Source organism: Pteropus alecto, unplaced genomic scaffold (assembly GCF_000325575.1).
Source record: "Pteropus alecto unplaced genomic scaffold, ASM32557v1 scaffold778, whole genome shotgun sequence".
NCBI lineage: Eukaryota > Metazoa > Chordata > Mammalia > Chiroptera > Pteropodidae > Pteropus > Pteropus alecto.
This window is the reverse complement of record NW_006441062.1, coordinates 1,202,936-1,219,441: the sequence shown is the minus strand read 5'-3', so window position 1 is coordinate 1,219,441 and position 16,506 is coordinate 1,202,936. Positions and strand designations below refer to the sequence as shown.

General features: G+C 32.9%; 1 protein-coding gene across 1 annotated transcript in view; it reads right to left on the bottom strand.

Annotated features, from left to right (window-relative positions):
- The window catches only part of CPNE8 (copine 8), a 180,518-nt gene that overhangs the window by 104,625 nt on the left and 59,387 nt on the right, over positions 1-16,506 (bottom strand). Inside the window, exon 6 of the mRNA XM_006918241.3 lies at positions 12,601-12,677. Within this exon, the coding sequence (XP_006918303.1) occupies positions 12,601-12,677 (77 nt within the window). The remainder of the gene's footprint in view (positions 1-12,600; positions 12,678-16,506) is intronic.

The following is a 16,506-nucleotide window of genomic DNA, read 5'->3' as shown; positions in this document are numbered from 1 at the left end:
AAAAACTACAAATAAATAACATAGCTTTATACCTAAATGAACTATACCTAAATGAAAAAATCATGAACTAAACTCAAAGCTAGCAGAAGGAAAGAAAAATAGAGTAGAGCAGAGATAAATGGAATAGAGAATAAAAGAATAATACAAAAAAATCAATGAGTTGGTTTTCGAAAAGATCAACAAAATTGAAAAACCTTCAGGTAGACTAAGGGAAAAAAAAGAGAACACTCAAATAAATAAAATCATAAATGGAGGGGATATTACAATCAATGCCACAGATATAAAAATATTATAAGAAATTATGAAGAAGTATAAGCCAATAAACTGGATAAACTAAAACAAATGAATAAATCCTCACAAATACACAAGTGACCAAGAATCATGAAGAAATAAACAATTCGAATAGACTAATAATGAGTAAGGAGATTAAATCAGTAATCAAATACCTCTCAAAAAAGAAAAGGCCAAAACAATATGTTTTTATTGTAAAATTCTCCCAAACATTAAAAGAACATCAATTTTCCTAAAACTCTTCCAATAAATTGAAGAAGGGGGAAAATGTCCATGTTTATTCTATGAGGTCAGTATTACCTGATACCAAAGTCAGACAAATACACAAAGAAAAAAATATATATATAGATCAATATTTCTGACGAATATTGATACAAAAATCCTAAATAAAATAATAGCCAACTGAAATCAACAATACACCATGACGCCAAGTGGATTTATTCTTGGAATGCAAGAATGGCTCGACATATTTAAATCAATTTAATATACCACAGAATGAAAGACAAAAACAATGTAATCATCTCATGGTGTAGAAAAAGCATTTGACAAGATTCAACATTCTTTCATGATAAAAACACTCAACAAACTAGAAATAGAAGAAAGTTACCTCAACATAATAATAGCCATATATAAAAAGCCCACAGCTAATTTCATATTCGATAATGAAAGACTGAAAGTTTTCCTCTCAGGTCATGAACAAGGCAAGATGCCCACCCTTGCCACTTCTATTCAACACCATACAGAAGTTCTAGCCAGAGCAATTAGGTAAGAAAAATAAGTAAAAGGCATCCAAATCGGAAAGAAATATGAAAAATTATTGCTTGCAGATGGTATAATCTTATATGTAGAATGCCCTAAAAATACTACATTTTTAAAAAATTGTTAGAACTAATAAATTCAGTGAAGTTGCAGGATACAAAGCCAACAACAACAACAGAAATCCATTGTGTTTCTATATACCAATAATGAAAAATTCAGAAAAGAAATTAAGAAAACAATTCCATTTATAATAGTGTAAAAAAGCAATAAAATACTTAGGAATAAACCTAACCAAGGAAGTGAAAGACCTTTATATTGAAAACTATAAATAGCATTGCTGAAAAAATTAAAGACACAAACATATGAAAAGACATCCTATAATCATGGATTGCAAGACTTCATATTGTGAACATGTCCATACTGCCCAAAGCAGTCTACAGATTCAACATAACTCCTATCAAAATTCCAGTCACTGTTTTTGCAGAAATATATAGAAAAATTCATCATAAAATTCATATGAAATCTCAAGTCACACCAAATTGGCAAAACAATTTTGAAAAAGAACAGATTTGGAGGACTCACACTTCCTGATTTCAAAACGTATTATGAAGGAGCTACAGTAATCAAAACAGCATGGTACTGGCATAAAGACAGACAAATAGACCTATGAAAGAGAATAGAGTGCCCAGGAATAAACCCTCATATTTATGGTCAAATGATCTTCCATAGGACACCAACACTACTCAATGAGGAAAGTACAGAATCTTCAAATAATGGTATAGAAAAAACTGTATATTAACATAAAAAGAACAAAGTTGAACCTTTACTATAACATATATAAAAATCCATTCAAAAGGGATTAAAGACTTAAATGTAAGACCTGAAACTATAAAACTGCCAGAAGAATATATATTAAGAAAGACTCTGTGTAGTAATTCAGTTTGTGAATTACAGACTTACCTAATATTAAGTTAGTAGGCATTTTTGTAGTTTTTAGTTTTATTCTATATAAGCAGTGATGCAATAAAAATTATTATATATCTCTTTATTATATGCCTAGGGATGAACTTCTGGGATCATAGGGCATATGCAGTATGGAAGGAAGATAGAGTATTAAATAACAAATATGGCAACTGATATTATTTACGGTACTATTTTCTCTGAGAGTGAAAGGGAAGGCTGTAAGGGTTAAAGGCTGAAAGTGAAGAGAGGAAAGGTAGGTGATAGAGGGCTTGAAGAAGGTTACAGTGGTCCTTAGTCACGGTTTTGCTTTCCATGGTTTCAGATATAGGCGGTCAACCACAGTCCAAAAATATTAAATGAAAAATCCCAGAAATAATCTTTAAGTTAAATTGTGTGCCATTCTGAATAATGTGATAAAATCTCACAGGTCTCGCTTCATTCAGCACAGGATGTGAATCATCCCTTTGTCCAGTGTTGCCATTCTGAATAATGTGATAAAATCTCACAGGTCTAGCTTCATTCGGCACAGGATGTGAATCATCCCTTTGTCCAGTGTATCCACACTGTATATGCTACCCACCTAATAGTCACTTAGTAGCCATGAGGATTACCACATAAATGGCTCAATAATTGAAAACTTTAACATTCAAGGAAAAAGAAACTAACTTTTAGTATATTAGCTTTCTTTTGAGATCTAAATACCTGAGGAAATTATGTCATTTACAAAAGCAAAATAAAAGATCTACGCAAGTTGTTTTTCAAAATTAATAATTCATTTAATATAAATCAAATGCACTTATCTTTCTATGCAATATGTTTTAGGTCTAAAATATTAACAAAATGTCATTTGTAAGATTTTATCAAATCAGTTATCACAAAAGGAAACACACTGTATTCACCAGGAAAATATGTCATATGCCAGAAAACTGCAACTGCAACTTTTGTTTAAAACTTGAAATACTGGGTTCATCAAGAAATCCATCTGTTACCCTGTAATTTTTAACATTATAATTAAATTAAATGTGATCTCATTTTATAGTTAGAAAGTAAACGTTGACATTAAAAGGAAAGCAAGATGATTCTTATCACGGTACAGAAACAAAATGAGTACAATCAATGATTTGATACACAGTTTTTCAGTTAACAAAAACCACGATCTCTAGAGATGGAGATTTTCTTTAAAAATAATTTTTGACAAGAATGGTGTGATCCTAGCTCTTAAATACTACATATGTGAAAAAAAAATTTTTTGTCAAATTTTTAGGAAATTACTTTGCTTGTTATAAACTAGATCTAATTCATCTATCTACAGAAATATTAAGTTGCTAATATTACTAAAAATATACTTTGCATTTGTAATGTAGTAAAATGCACATGTAATAATGATATTGTAATCTAAAAATTCTGTCCCAAGTGCTAGGAACTGGAAGCTCAAAGTTACAATGTGCAGGAGATACACAGTATGTTTAACAAAAAGGAAAAACCATATAAATGTGGCTATTTTTCTGGACAACTCAGTTGAATAAACATTTATTGAATTCTTACTATTTACAAAACACAACAACAGATCTCTACAATACTGAGAATGTAATAGTTTCTTTTTAAGTCTTTTAGTAATTGTTATATGAAGAAAGAGGTAGAAAAAGTATTCAGCTCCTTCACTGAATTTTACACAGTTGTTTGGGTGCTTTGCCCCAGCACACTGTGGAACCCACATGTGTCACGGTTCACAGAATTAATAAAAACAACAAGAACATCTACTATGTATGTTTTTTATTATTTTTTTCAGTGAATCATAATAAAAGATAGAGAATTTAAAATGAACAAAAAAATATGAAAGGAAGAGGAAAAGAATCTTCACTATAATGCTGGGAGAACAATCAGCTAGAAATGTCATATATGTATATTAAAAACGAATGCATTGAATAAAAATATATGCTGGAATCTAAATATACTCAGAAATGTTAGTTTACTAACTAAACTGCCCTCTATGTTTTGAGTTAACTCAAATTGAGAAAGAGCTGAGATTCAATTGACCTATCTCCATGATTACTGAGAGGGTTCAATTAATACTGATATCAAAGCAGACAGTGAATTGCAAAGATTATTGAGTTTTTCACTTACTAGAATTTATTCTCAGGGCATCCTGCTGCTCCATGAAAATCTACCTGTACCTAAAATGACACCTAAGCTCAACTAAATATTTAAAAAGCTTTCTTGAAAATAGATTAGATAGATAGATGATAGATAGATAGATAGATAGATAGATAGATAGATAGATAGATAGATAGATAGATGATAGATAGATAGAGGAAAGAAGGAAAAAGAAAGGAAAGGAGGGAGGGACACAGGGAGGGAAGAACAATAAGTTGGTAATCTCTTTTTTCTGAACTTTGAAAAGAAAGAAAGCTGTGTTTTTAGAAATGGAGGCAAGTCATCTTGCATTACCAAATGGAAGAAACAACCAGAAATGATAAGATCACTGTGCAGTTTACTTGTCAGCATATTGTAAATTCAAAATAATGATTTTCCAGAAGATTAGGGGGAAATTTTGACTTACTTCTTTCCAAAACTAGACAGGGATTTTTCAATTTCAATCCAATCATCTTCCTATTCAGACTGTGTTGGCTCTGAGAAAATTTAATGTTACCCATGGAGAAGAATACTTTCATCTTAGTTGACTACAGAAAGAGTGGCTGTTGCAGTCCCCCTGGAGTAGAGACTAGAGGAACTAGAAAGCCATACTTCCCTTCTTTTAGGGTTATTGCTGTCTTCTTAGTAATCACAGGGAGGAGGAGAGTCTCAGTGCATATCCTATGGAAGCCTGGAGTACCCCATAGAATCTAAGTCTTCATGACCCAAGATGGACTCAAGAAGCAAAAACTCTTGGAGGGATGAGCACTGTTTACCACAGGAAAAAGTGGAACATTGGACTATGCTTGTGGGAGAGTTATGTGGGTAAGATGAGAAGGAACCTTGAAATGACCTAAGTCAGAATGGGTGATCCTTGAGAGCTTTTCTTACCATCCAGAGGATTTCTTGATTTTTAAGTAAATACTTTTGTATTACTAAAATGAAATAAAATACAAATTTTAATTTATTTCAAAGCTGCAGATAAATATCTTCATTTATTAAAAGCAGTATAGTGCTGTGGTTAAGCATATGAATGGGGATAGTAATATCTACCTACCTCATAATGGTGCAACGAGGGTGAAAGAAGTTACTATGTGTAAAACAGGTGGAACAGTGACTGACATGTTATAAGAGCTCAATCAAGTTAGCTGCTGGTATTGTTTTAAAAAAAATCACCACTCCCTTTCATTTGCTTTGATGACAAAGAACCAGTTGAGTGTAACTATGGGAGCAGACAATCTCCACATGTTTGTACCAAACATTTATTTCATCAGTGGGTTGCTGCTTCCAAGATGCTGATTCCAAGGTTGGCCCATAAAGGGCTTTCCTCACTACTTGCCTTCATTTCTAAAAACATTGCTTTCTTCCCTTTCAAAGTTCAGGAAGGAGAGAGATCAAATATCCTGTTAGTGTTTTTCCTTCTTTCTTTCCTCCCTTCCTTCCATCCATTCTCTCTCCCTCCTTCCTTTCTTCCCTCCCTCCCTCTATCCCTCCCTCCCTTCTTTTCTTCCTTCCTTCCTCTACAGAACTATAATTATAGATACTTAACTATAGAATATTCTTGGCCTGCATCTCCTTAGTCCAAACTACTTGTCATTTCAACAGTAGTCAACTTACTGATCTAATAATCACATACAACTATTCTCCGCACAAAAGTAAATGAACAAAAATCATTAATTTCCCACTGCATTTATTATATAATTCAAAATATTAAAAATGGCCTATGTATTCTGGTCTAAGAATGCACTCTAATTTTCATAAGGCTTATATTAATATGTAATTATATTAATTTGATTATAAATTTAATAAAAAGATGGTAAACTCCATGAAGACAGAAACAACTCTGTGTCTGCAGAGTTGTATGTTTAGTGCCTAACAGTTTCTGGGCCATAATGTATTCATAGTAAATATATGTTGAATAAATGAATTTTTTTAAAAAAAGAATCCCTAAGACCTCTATTACACCCAAATTGTATCTGACAGAAAAGTAAACAAAAGCAATCAGTAAATATAGTCTATATAGTAAGCACTGACAAAAATGATTTTGCCTTTTGCTTTTCTTAAACTGGAGTGCCTAAAGGAGTTTGTTGTATGTAGCCTCAGAACAATAGGGAAATATCAAATCCAAGTTGGAACAACAGACTGACCATTCCAGGGCTTGTCTCTGAGAATGACATTGAGGGTATTTTGAGAAAAATGTGTTCATCTTACCCATATATCTCATGACTAACCATATCCTTTATAAGCCTTTATATCCAGAAGAGTCTATCTATATGCCTTTAGCTGTAACCACTGAAATTTCTGAGTAGTGCAGAGAAGTATGGGAGCTTGCAGCTTTATATAGTTTGCTTATGTAGAGTAAACAATTATATATCTGGAGATCTTTCCAGTGCATGAACTCAGATCCACAAATGAATGTAAGAAAGTTGTCCAGCTGAACATTTATTAAATTTCCATTCTATGGGAGACTGATAATCTTGTTATAAGGAAATGTACTAAAACTCTCTCTACTCTTGGCCTTTCGAGAATACACAATTTTTCATACAGGCTCTCCCAGAGGTACATAAATGCTTTACTCTAGATACATGAAGCATCTAATATCTAAGATGCCATCAGTGGTTTAATTTTAATGTGCTGGGTTGTATAAAGATTACTAATATGTATACGCATCTATGTGATCTTTGCAAATTAAAGAACATAAATAATTTTTAATTGATATATTGAACTTGATTACATTTTGCAATTATTTGAACATGGGTCTAATGCTCTAAAAATTCAGGGCATTTCCAACAAAATAATAATAGTACCTTATAAACCCCAAACTAATGAAAAGCAAAAATTTAATGAAATTCTCCAATTTGATCGTTCAGCTCTATACTGAGAATAGACAAAGTAATTTTTAATACTTATATTTGGTCAACATTTAATGATTTACATAAATGTAATCAAATTAGGTTCAAAACTGTCCTTTATTGAATTCCTAAGTAAAAACTTCTCTAAGGAAAATAAAGACAGAAAGAGGGAGGGAGGGAGGGAGGGAGAGAGGGAAGGAAGAAGGGAATTATTACGTGTTTCAATTTAAGATGTCTTTCCCAAAAGATATAGCCTATAGTTATTAACAATGGTATTAATAATAACCACCATCAGATGGTGTTCTCCACGACAACTGTGTTATATAAAGTATTGCTATTTCTTACAACAACCCTTTTTAAAGTGTATTATTCATATGTTTCAGATGAAGAAACCAGAGCTCAGGAATTTAAAGCAATTTGCTCAAATTATACACATAATAAGTTATGAAACCCAGGTCTGGCTGCCACCCAAAACCATGTACTATCAACTCTATTACAATGGTTACTTATCCCTAGACTAAATTCTTCGTATTGTAAATGTGACCCACAGACGTAAAATAAAATATAGATGTACAAGTTTTATAATATTACATAGCAAGTTGGTAGCAAAGATAGAACCAAAATTATCATCTTTTGATTCCCAGCCCAATAACCTGTCCGATAAAATGAACCAGAGCATAACTGATAACGATATCAGTCTAATTTGCAGGGAAGTTAATAAAGTCAAGATGACTTTGAAGGTCAAATTTCCCCCCAAAGTTGATGGTATTTTCACATACAAAAGTTGCAAAGACATGCATTGCTTTATTGTAAATTTGTGTTTCTCACCTTCAGGACTTACCATTCTCCTATCCTTCTTCCTCCTCTTCCTTCTCACACTGACTTGATCTCTACAAGCACTCAAGGCCACAACACAGGTTTCAGAATAAGGCCACATCTGAATCAGATCTTTAAGCCAACCCTCAAGTCTCCCTCAAGTCCTATTCTTTTACTTCTACCTTATTCCCATGCTTCCTTTCTCTTTTGTTCCTCTCCCCATATTTCTCTCTTTGAACTTCAGTACCCATCCAGCTCTATCCTTGATTCCTATGTCAGAACTGGGGTTCCAGACAACTGAAAACTGGTCTTCCAATTATCCCGGGCCTCTGAGTCTCTGTCTCTGTACTCTTCAACACCTATCAGGACACTTACTAACCCCTCTTGCATCCCTCCCTTTATCCTCTACCCACTACTCAGTGCCTAGACCACATGCTGCTCCAGCCAGTCAACAAAGAACATAATCTTTTCCCTAGGCTAAAACATCTGCTGGTTCAGTTACCCTTGGCATTCCAGCTCCTCCCCAGAGAAAGAGTCTTCTTTCTAATCACAACCAGTCCCTGCCTTCTTGCCCCATGTTTTTATACAGAGCCAGTCATGCCTGGATGAGAGTAACAGGAACAAACAGGTCTATTACTTGATGAACATAATAAATGCTTTCCTCCCAGAGTAGAAAATGGCAATCTTTCTTAAACTGGTGCTGATTCTAGCATTTTGGAAGACTTTCCGAATCCATCACTGAGATCCCTAAAGATAGAAGTATGACTCTGACAGCATCACACAGAAAATTGGATACAATCTCACAGCATGAGAAGACACACTGCTGAGTGGGTATAATGCCAAATAATAATGGGACAATCTAAAGAGAGAAGCCAATGAGTCATAGGAAGATGTTGCAGACAAATTAAGTAGCACAAGACTCATTTTCAGAGGATTCATGGAAAAGACTAAAGTGTAGGATGGAATTAAAATATGAGAAATGTGTTTGCGCAAAACTTGAATCCAACAGAACAGACTTTTGGAAACTGTAAAAATCTTGGGCTGCTATTAAAAAGTACGTTAAAAATTCTTGAACACTAATTTCAAAAAATTTTACCTAAGTTTCTAATATTAAAAAATAATTTTTATTCTCATAAAAAATGAGAAAATCTATTTAAAAGTGACAATGACTGAAGCATGGGAAACAAAAACGATGAGTTTAAATTCTAATTCTGATTATTAATAGGGCACATGGCTACGTATAGAAACCATTCTTCCTTTGTAATAAACACAGTTTATTAATTCTCAAAGGCTTGCTAAATAATAAATAATTTAAAGCTCTAGTCGGTCTGCTTTAAACCTCCAAATTTTATAGTTATTATCATTTTAAAAAGACCACCTCTGAGGAGATAGCATAATATATTTACAATTAAGAAGCTAGGAGAAATTATTCTGAATACCTTAACAGAAAATAATTTAAACTAGGTCATTTAAAGGGAAGAAAACAAGAGAATATTATGAATAATTTAAAATATAAATGGGAAACTAATTGGAAAATAAATCTCAAATCTAAAACAAATTAGAAAACAAACACCATATCATTTGGATAATACTAAAGATAAATAATATTTGGGACACGGGAAGAGTTTTAAAATTCAAGATGAGTCAATTTTGTTAATCGTGGGTGGATTATCTGCCCCAGGAGGTGTCCTGTGCTGTGATTTCAAAGCCTATACCCACCCAGATATGGAAAATCCCCTAACTCCTTAATAAGAATGTCTAATGTAATGGCTGCATCAGGAGAGTGTACAAATTCTATTTCTATTTCCAGGCATGAGAAACAAACCATGAAAAAATGTAGAATGTTTAGACTACCCTGCAATGTTATCTTCAACTAGATAGCTAAGTCCTGGCCAGGGCAGGCTCACCAGGAAAGAGAAGGGGGAGAGGGAGACAAAAGGGACTATGAGACATAAATGTAAGAGCTACATGTTAAAAACATATTGTTTCTTTAATGTAAACTTCATCATTTCTGCCATACTTTGATACATTCCACTATTTTTACATATGAAGTAATAAAAACTGGTGCCTTTAGAAGTTGTGTTTGTCATAAAGCTTCCAGTCACAGAAGAAAACACTTCTGTGACCTTGTATCATCTCTAATATTCTCCTTGGCCCCATCCTTCCTTCTAAAGCTATTCCTTTCTTTACTAAAATATCCCATACCTTCCAACCTTCCCATCTCTTCTCACTCTCTGTCCATTAGATTGATTCAAAAAATCAAGCACAGGATAAAGGATGTCACTGAGCAAGGGTTAGTAGGGATGAGGGTGGAACTTGAAAGCATCCATGGCATGAACTAACTTTGAAGGGCTACTTTGACATTATAGCCGATAAAGCTTCCATGAAACAGCATTTCGCTCCCTTCCTCAATCCATCTATGCTTTTTCAAACAAAGTATGAACAGTTTTGACTGCTTTTCATTGGGGTTGAAGTAAAGGGGTAAAATGCCATTTGAATAGAAGCTGCATCTTCTCTTAAAACATTTGAACTCCCAAGAGCCCAAGAACAGTGGACCTGGTTCTTCATTCCACATGTTCTCCTTCCTCTAAACACATGCCTCTCTCATAGGTAGGGTTTTTAATAAAAGCCAATATTTTCTCAAGCAAGAGGGTGGGTAACTCAAAATGTTCTGTTTTTTCCAACCCAGTGTTCACATGGGTTGGAATAACTGCTCAGGTGAGAGCACTTGAGTATATTACTGGATACTTTGGTTAATAAGTCCAAAATATCCTTCCACTAGGAAGCTAATTGCATTCAATTTTACTGTTCTATTTTTTATTAATCTCCTATTTAAATTCTCTTTCTCATCTCCTTCCTCCATCTCTTTATCTCAAGTATCTAATTTAATTCCTTATGTAATAGGCCACCATTCTGCAATTCTTAAAGTTTTGTCTTCACTTCTTTCTTTTGTAGCCAATCTCTTGGCTACACTCAAGCTCTACATTTCATTACTGTTTTAGTACTAACACTTGCCAAAGCTAGACTTACTTAGAAAAATCAAAAAAAAACTCCCACTGCTCAAACAACAAACCCACTTTAAACCCTTTTCATGATGTTTATTTGCCTGAGAAGATTGCCCAATAAGGTCAAAGGCCGAGTAAAATATCAGTTACATATACTTTAAAAAATTGAATCATTGGATCTTTTTCAATAAGATAGATATAATATTAACACTTTTCTAAATTACAAAATACCCTATAGATGGCATAAAGTATGTAATTATGATAGCTCTATGTTATCTAGACAGTTTTCTAAGGCTTTGCCTCATTTATGCTACCCCATCCTCAGCAAGACCTAAGAAAAGTCCAAAGGGCATCTCATCTTTTCTGATTATATAAAATGATCACAACTCTAATGCCAGCAAATACTCCCAACATTTGCATATTTCGCCAATCACTACTCAAGGTATTTTCATCCTTCAGCACGAATTTGTTTTTCTTAGTCTTATCTGGTGGGAATTGTTTAATCAGGTGAACGAGGACCACATCTTACAATATATTCTATTTGCCACATACTCCAACCAATATATCAACTTTTTAACATGTTTCAAGACTAATATAACAATGATTTTCCAGTGGGAAAAATTTTACAAAATTTAAGAGTATTTTGAAATAAGAGTTATAATTGCCTTTTATAGAGAAAAATCAGATAAATCATAAGCTTCCAAGCCCTATAACTACATGAAAACAGATTACACATTAAAAATGTTTAAAAAGTAGTTGATATACAAGAGTTTTCAACTGAACATTTGGTAATAATTTTCTAAGAAAATCAAGTTAAATAAAAGAAGTTAGAATTCATAGACTTCTGATTATCCTAAGAAGTTCTTGCGTAGCACTGAAAACATTAAGTATAAAGTTAAGTTTTATACAGGGAATATGAGAATGATGCCTTGGCCACTTCAAGTGTTTGATGTCAAAGGTGAATAGATTTGTAGAGTTTTGACATTTATTTTGTAAGGTTGAAATTCTTAAAACATTGGTGAAGATATTGACTTCAAAATTCCCCAAACCTTAAGATACTGCATATGCCTCAATATTCTTGCTAGATCTTTTGATTTTTATAAACAGTCAAATAAATCCTAATAATCAAGATTAGCAAAGGAGAGAGAAGAAAGACAGGGAGAGAAAAGGATTAGGAAGAATGTCTAGAGTTTGTTTTCTGCCTTATTTGGAACTGGAGAAATTAGGATTATTCCATGTAACTGACAGTAAAATGAAACATGATCCCAGTTATTAAAGGTGAGGGTGGAAGGTATAATTCAGGGTGGAAGGTATAATTCATAGTGACTACCTTCTCTAAACATTTATATACTTACTGCCTTCTTTACAGACCGATTTTATAATAAAATTGCCCCAGTTACCAAAAATGCATTTGTTAAACATGTAGTATAAAAGATGGTGTTACATATAGTCCCTGGCCCAAAGGAGTAAAATCTCTTTTCCAAAAAGTCCTAAATCTGAGACTTAATAGTACAACCAAAAAGAAAACAATACATTTTCTTGTTTAAATGTGCTCATTCCATTTTGTGAGCATTTTATAGCACAGCATATAATAGATGAAATATGAATTATCCTTTACAAACGTCAAAATTATTTTTGTAAGAAAAAACTCAAGTAAGATTTTAAAACCCACTTTTGGTGAACAACCATGTATTCATCAATTCTGAACTGGATAGTTAATAACTATAAAAAATAAAAACTGGAGAGTTAATATTTCATTGTCTGAATTAAAAAATACTTACACTATTGGCTTTTCCAGGCGACTTCCTTGTGAACCAACAATCTCCCCCAATGTACAAAACACTTGTCCCAGAAAGTCCTAAAATAGATAAAAGGATTAAAGCTCATAAGTTCCCAAATATTTTCACACTATATATTTTGTACATCATATTTGCATTGTGTTCATTGCTGAAATACTGAATTCTCTAACTTCCAATAATATAATAAACAAAATAAGCTCAAATGTATTAATTTTAGCAATGTGATTTTCCCATAAGTTTGCACAGCATTTTGTCCTTTTAATCACAGAGCAAGCTTGTTATTATAAGTGTTTAGACATTGCATTTACTTTTTCTTTTTTTAAATGAAAATAAAAGTTTCATTTTAAAGTTTCTTGATTTGAATTCACAATTGGTTTGCCTCTGGATGTCTCTGAGACTACTAAGCTTTTGGCTGAGGATGTAGATTGTGAAAGCACAGAGCAGGGGGGCTAACAATACCAGTGCTACTTACAGAGAGGTCATTTGATATCATGGCTACAACTGGAGCCACACTGCTGTGGGCAATTAAGTAAGCTTTCCAGTATCCTCATCTTTAATATATATTAGTCCCCCTCACAGAGTTGTGTTGAGGGTTCAACGAGTTATTGCATGAGTTGATATTAGCATATATTTAGTGCCCCAAACTGGGCTAAGTATAAAATATTATAAAGTTCATTAACCTACGACTAGATGATTTTTATTTTCATGACTCAAAATAACCTTGCAAAATGTGAGGTTTGCTATCAATACTTCACATAAAGAGAAATTAATCATCTAGAAGGCTGATTTTTTCCATGTGTTAAGCAGTCAGTAAATAGCAGAGTCAGGACTCTCCCAGTCATTCTGCTTCTAGATTGATATGCTGCCTAAGAATTTAAATAGCATAAACACAATACAACTTCACATGCCAATAAAAAGGGCTCCAACGTCATCTAGATATTTAGGCCAAGAAATATGAAGGCATTTTTGAATTGGCCCAAGAGAAACCCTAAAAAAGATGGATAGAGAAATGACAGCAAACAAAATCTTGTTTTAAGTTTTACTAAATAAAATGTTAAAATGTTTAACAAGCCATAAAAGTAAAAATTATATTATTCAGTGAAAAGATAAGGGGGTTGGGGGTGGGGGGAGTGCTCTAAGGCCATAAGAGAAAAAAGACCACTGTAGACTAAGATAGTCAGGGGAATATTTTCCCAAGGGAAGTACATCTTGAAAGCCAGGAAAGAATGAGATCATGGAGAGAAGAGAACTGGGCATTCTAGAACTGGAGAACAGATCATTTATAGGCAAAAAGGTAATGAGAAAAGAGCAGATCTAAATTAAAGGGCAGAAATGGGGATAAAGAGCTAAGACTGTGGAGAGCCCTCTTGGTCAGGCCAAAAAAAAAAAAAAAAGAAGGCTTTTAGCAATGTAGGGACATCATTAGAACAGTGCATTCTTAAGATTATTTAGGTACCAGTTTGCAGAATGAACTGAGGAGTGAGGAAAAACCTGGAAGCTAGATCAATCAGGAGGTTATAGTAGTTAATGAGAAGCACAGTGCTAAGGCCCAAACAAAAGTTGTAGCAAATGGTAGAGAACAGTGCACAGAAAAGTGAGAGGATTTGATATAAACTGTACTTGCACATGGTGGAGGTAGGGGTTACAGTGGAGAAAGAGAGAGAGAGAAAATAACTGGATCTGGAATTTCATGGCTAACAAGATGACAATATCTTCATAAAGCTACAAATCATTTAAAATTTTGCTTTCAAATAAGTAAAAAGTACTTAAGGTAAAGTTGTGACATATTTAAATTAAATATTTTGAATAATGTGCCTTTTCCAATTTCAAAACAGACCTTACACATATATTTATAGGTTGTTGTCTTTTTTTTAACATATCTAAATTTTTCTAAGTCTCATGGCATATAGTTAGAGCTGAATACTAAAGATTTAGAATATATCATTGCTCTTCAGAGTCAGCAGCAAAAGACACATATGAGAGAATCTAGACTCATTTCTAGGGATACTAATCAATATGATGGGCAGCTGCATATATTACATATTAAATGGATTTGGCTAATAGAGTAACAAGTCTTAGTAAAAGCTATTCTGTACTATAATTACCCAAGAAAACAAAACAGAAGTATTGAGCATATCTATATTAGGATAGACTCATATTAGCAAACAGTAAACAGACAAATAATCACTGCTGAACAAAAAGGAAATTAAAATAATAAAATCAATAAAATGTGCAACAAGAGATATGGTATGCATCTACACACATTATCTCCATAGTTACTGCATACTTTGCCCCTAAATATTTATGGCATTTATGTAGTTGCTTTACATGTGTCTGTATTTGTATATTCCTATCAAATAGGATATTTACTACTCATAATGCAAAAATCAGCACATAGTTATTTGTCAATATACTCACAATGCAAAAATCAGCACATAGTATTTGTCAACTACTCCTTGTGTTGGAAAGCTCTACTGAATCCACTCTTTGAGTATCTCAATGGTTCACATTTCCCATGCATTTTACACAATACTAGTAATATTAATGATATTGCTAATATTAACAGTCCTTAAAGGATTTTTTTTTTAGATATTTTGGTCTGCGGTTAGATAAAGATAGAAATAAAAACTGTAACATGAGCTGCTTTATTGTTTCTTACTATGGGATTTTTTTTCAGTTTTTGAGTCATTATAATTAGGTCATACAGTATTTCCAGTAATAAATCCAGGCACCTTTCCACAACACTAAAACACACATAGACCAAATCTAGTTTAGAGTGGCTGGCAGTTGAGAAATGTTTCAATTTATTCAATCATATTAACTCTTTGGCTTTCCCAAATCTAACCATGAGATCAATAAGTATTTGTCAAGTGAGTTAATTTTTACTTTATAATCTATATAATATACAGATAGAACTTAGTTTAGAACTCTGTTTAAATGTACATAAACCATATTGTTAGTTTACATGCTACCACTTTTTAAAAGTATCCAAATATTACTCTGAATCCAAAATGCTGGTATTAAAACTGAAAGACCTAGCAGTAAGAGTGGAGGAGACAAGAAAAAAACATAGAGCACAGAAATGGAAAGCATTATAATAAGAGTTTTACATTGCATAGGTAGTCAAAAAAAAAAAAAATCAGCAAATCAGAGAGTGTGAGGGCTATTCCAATAACAATCTAAATCTAGTTTTATGACTAGCATAATGCAGCTCAAAATCCAAGGAAGCAGTGCCATATCATCAGATTCCAGCTAATTATACAAACACATGTATGTTTCTCTTCTCTGTCTTGTTCAGGGAAATGTCTACTCTGACTGTATAACTGTGTACATGAACATAATATTCTAATTTCTTCAAAATTATTACTTTATTATTTCTTTTGTACCAATTTTTACTGATCAATTCCATCATTTTATATTTTACATTATATTATAGCTAGCTACTTACCTATGTTCATGAAAATTACATTAAGGCTATCCGCTTTAATAATTCACACATATGAAAAGGTTATTTACTTTGCAGTAAGTAAACTGGTTTGGTTGTTGGTTTGTTTGCTTGCTTACCAGTATTAATGATTCCTATATATTCTTTTTAAAAGATCTTTAACATACATACACACACACACACACACACACACACACACACACACACACATATTTATTTATTTATTTAGCAAAGCAGTATAACATACTCCTTAAGAGTGAGAATTATGAGTGTCCATACTGTACTACCTGGGTTTATATTCTGGCTTTATATTCTGACCATTTACTAATCTCTCTGTGCCTTGGTATGTTACTCTATAAAATGGACATAAACAATATCTACATATTAAATTCTTGGGAGGACTAAATAAGATAATATATGCAAAGTTCTTAGAATGGATACTT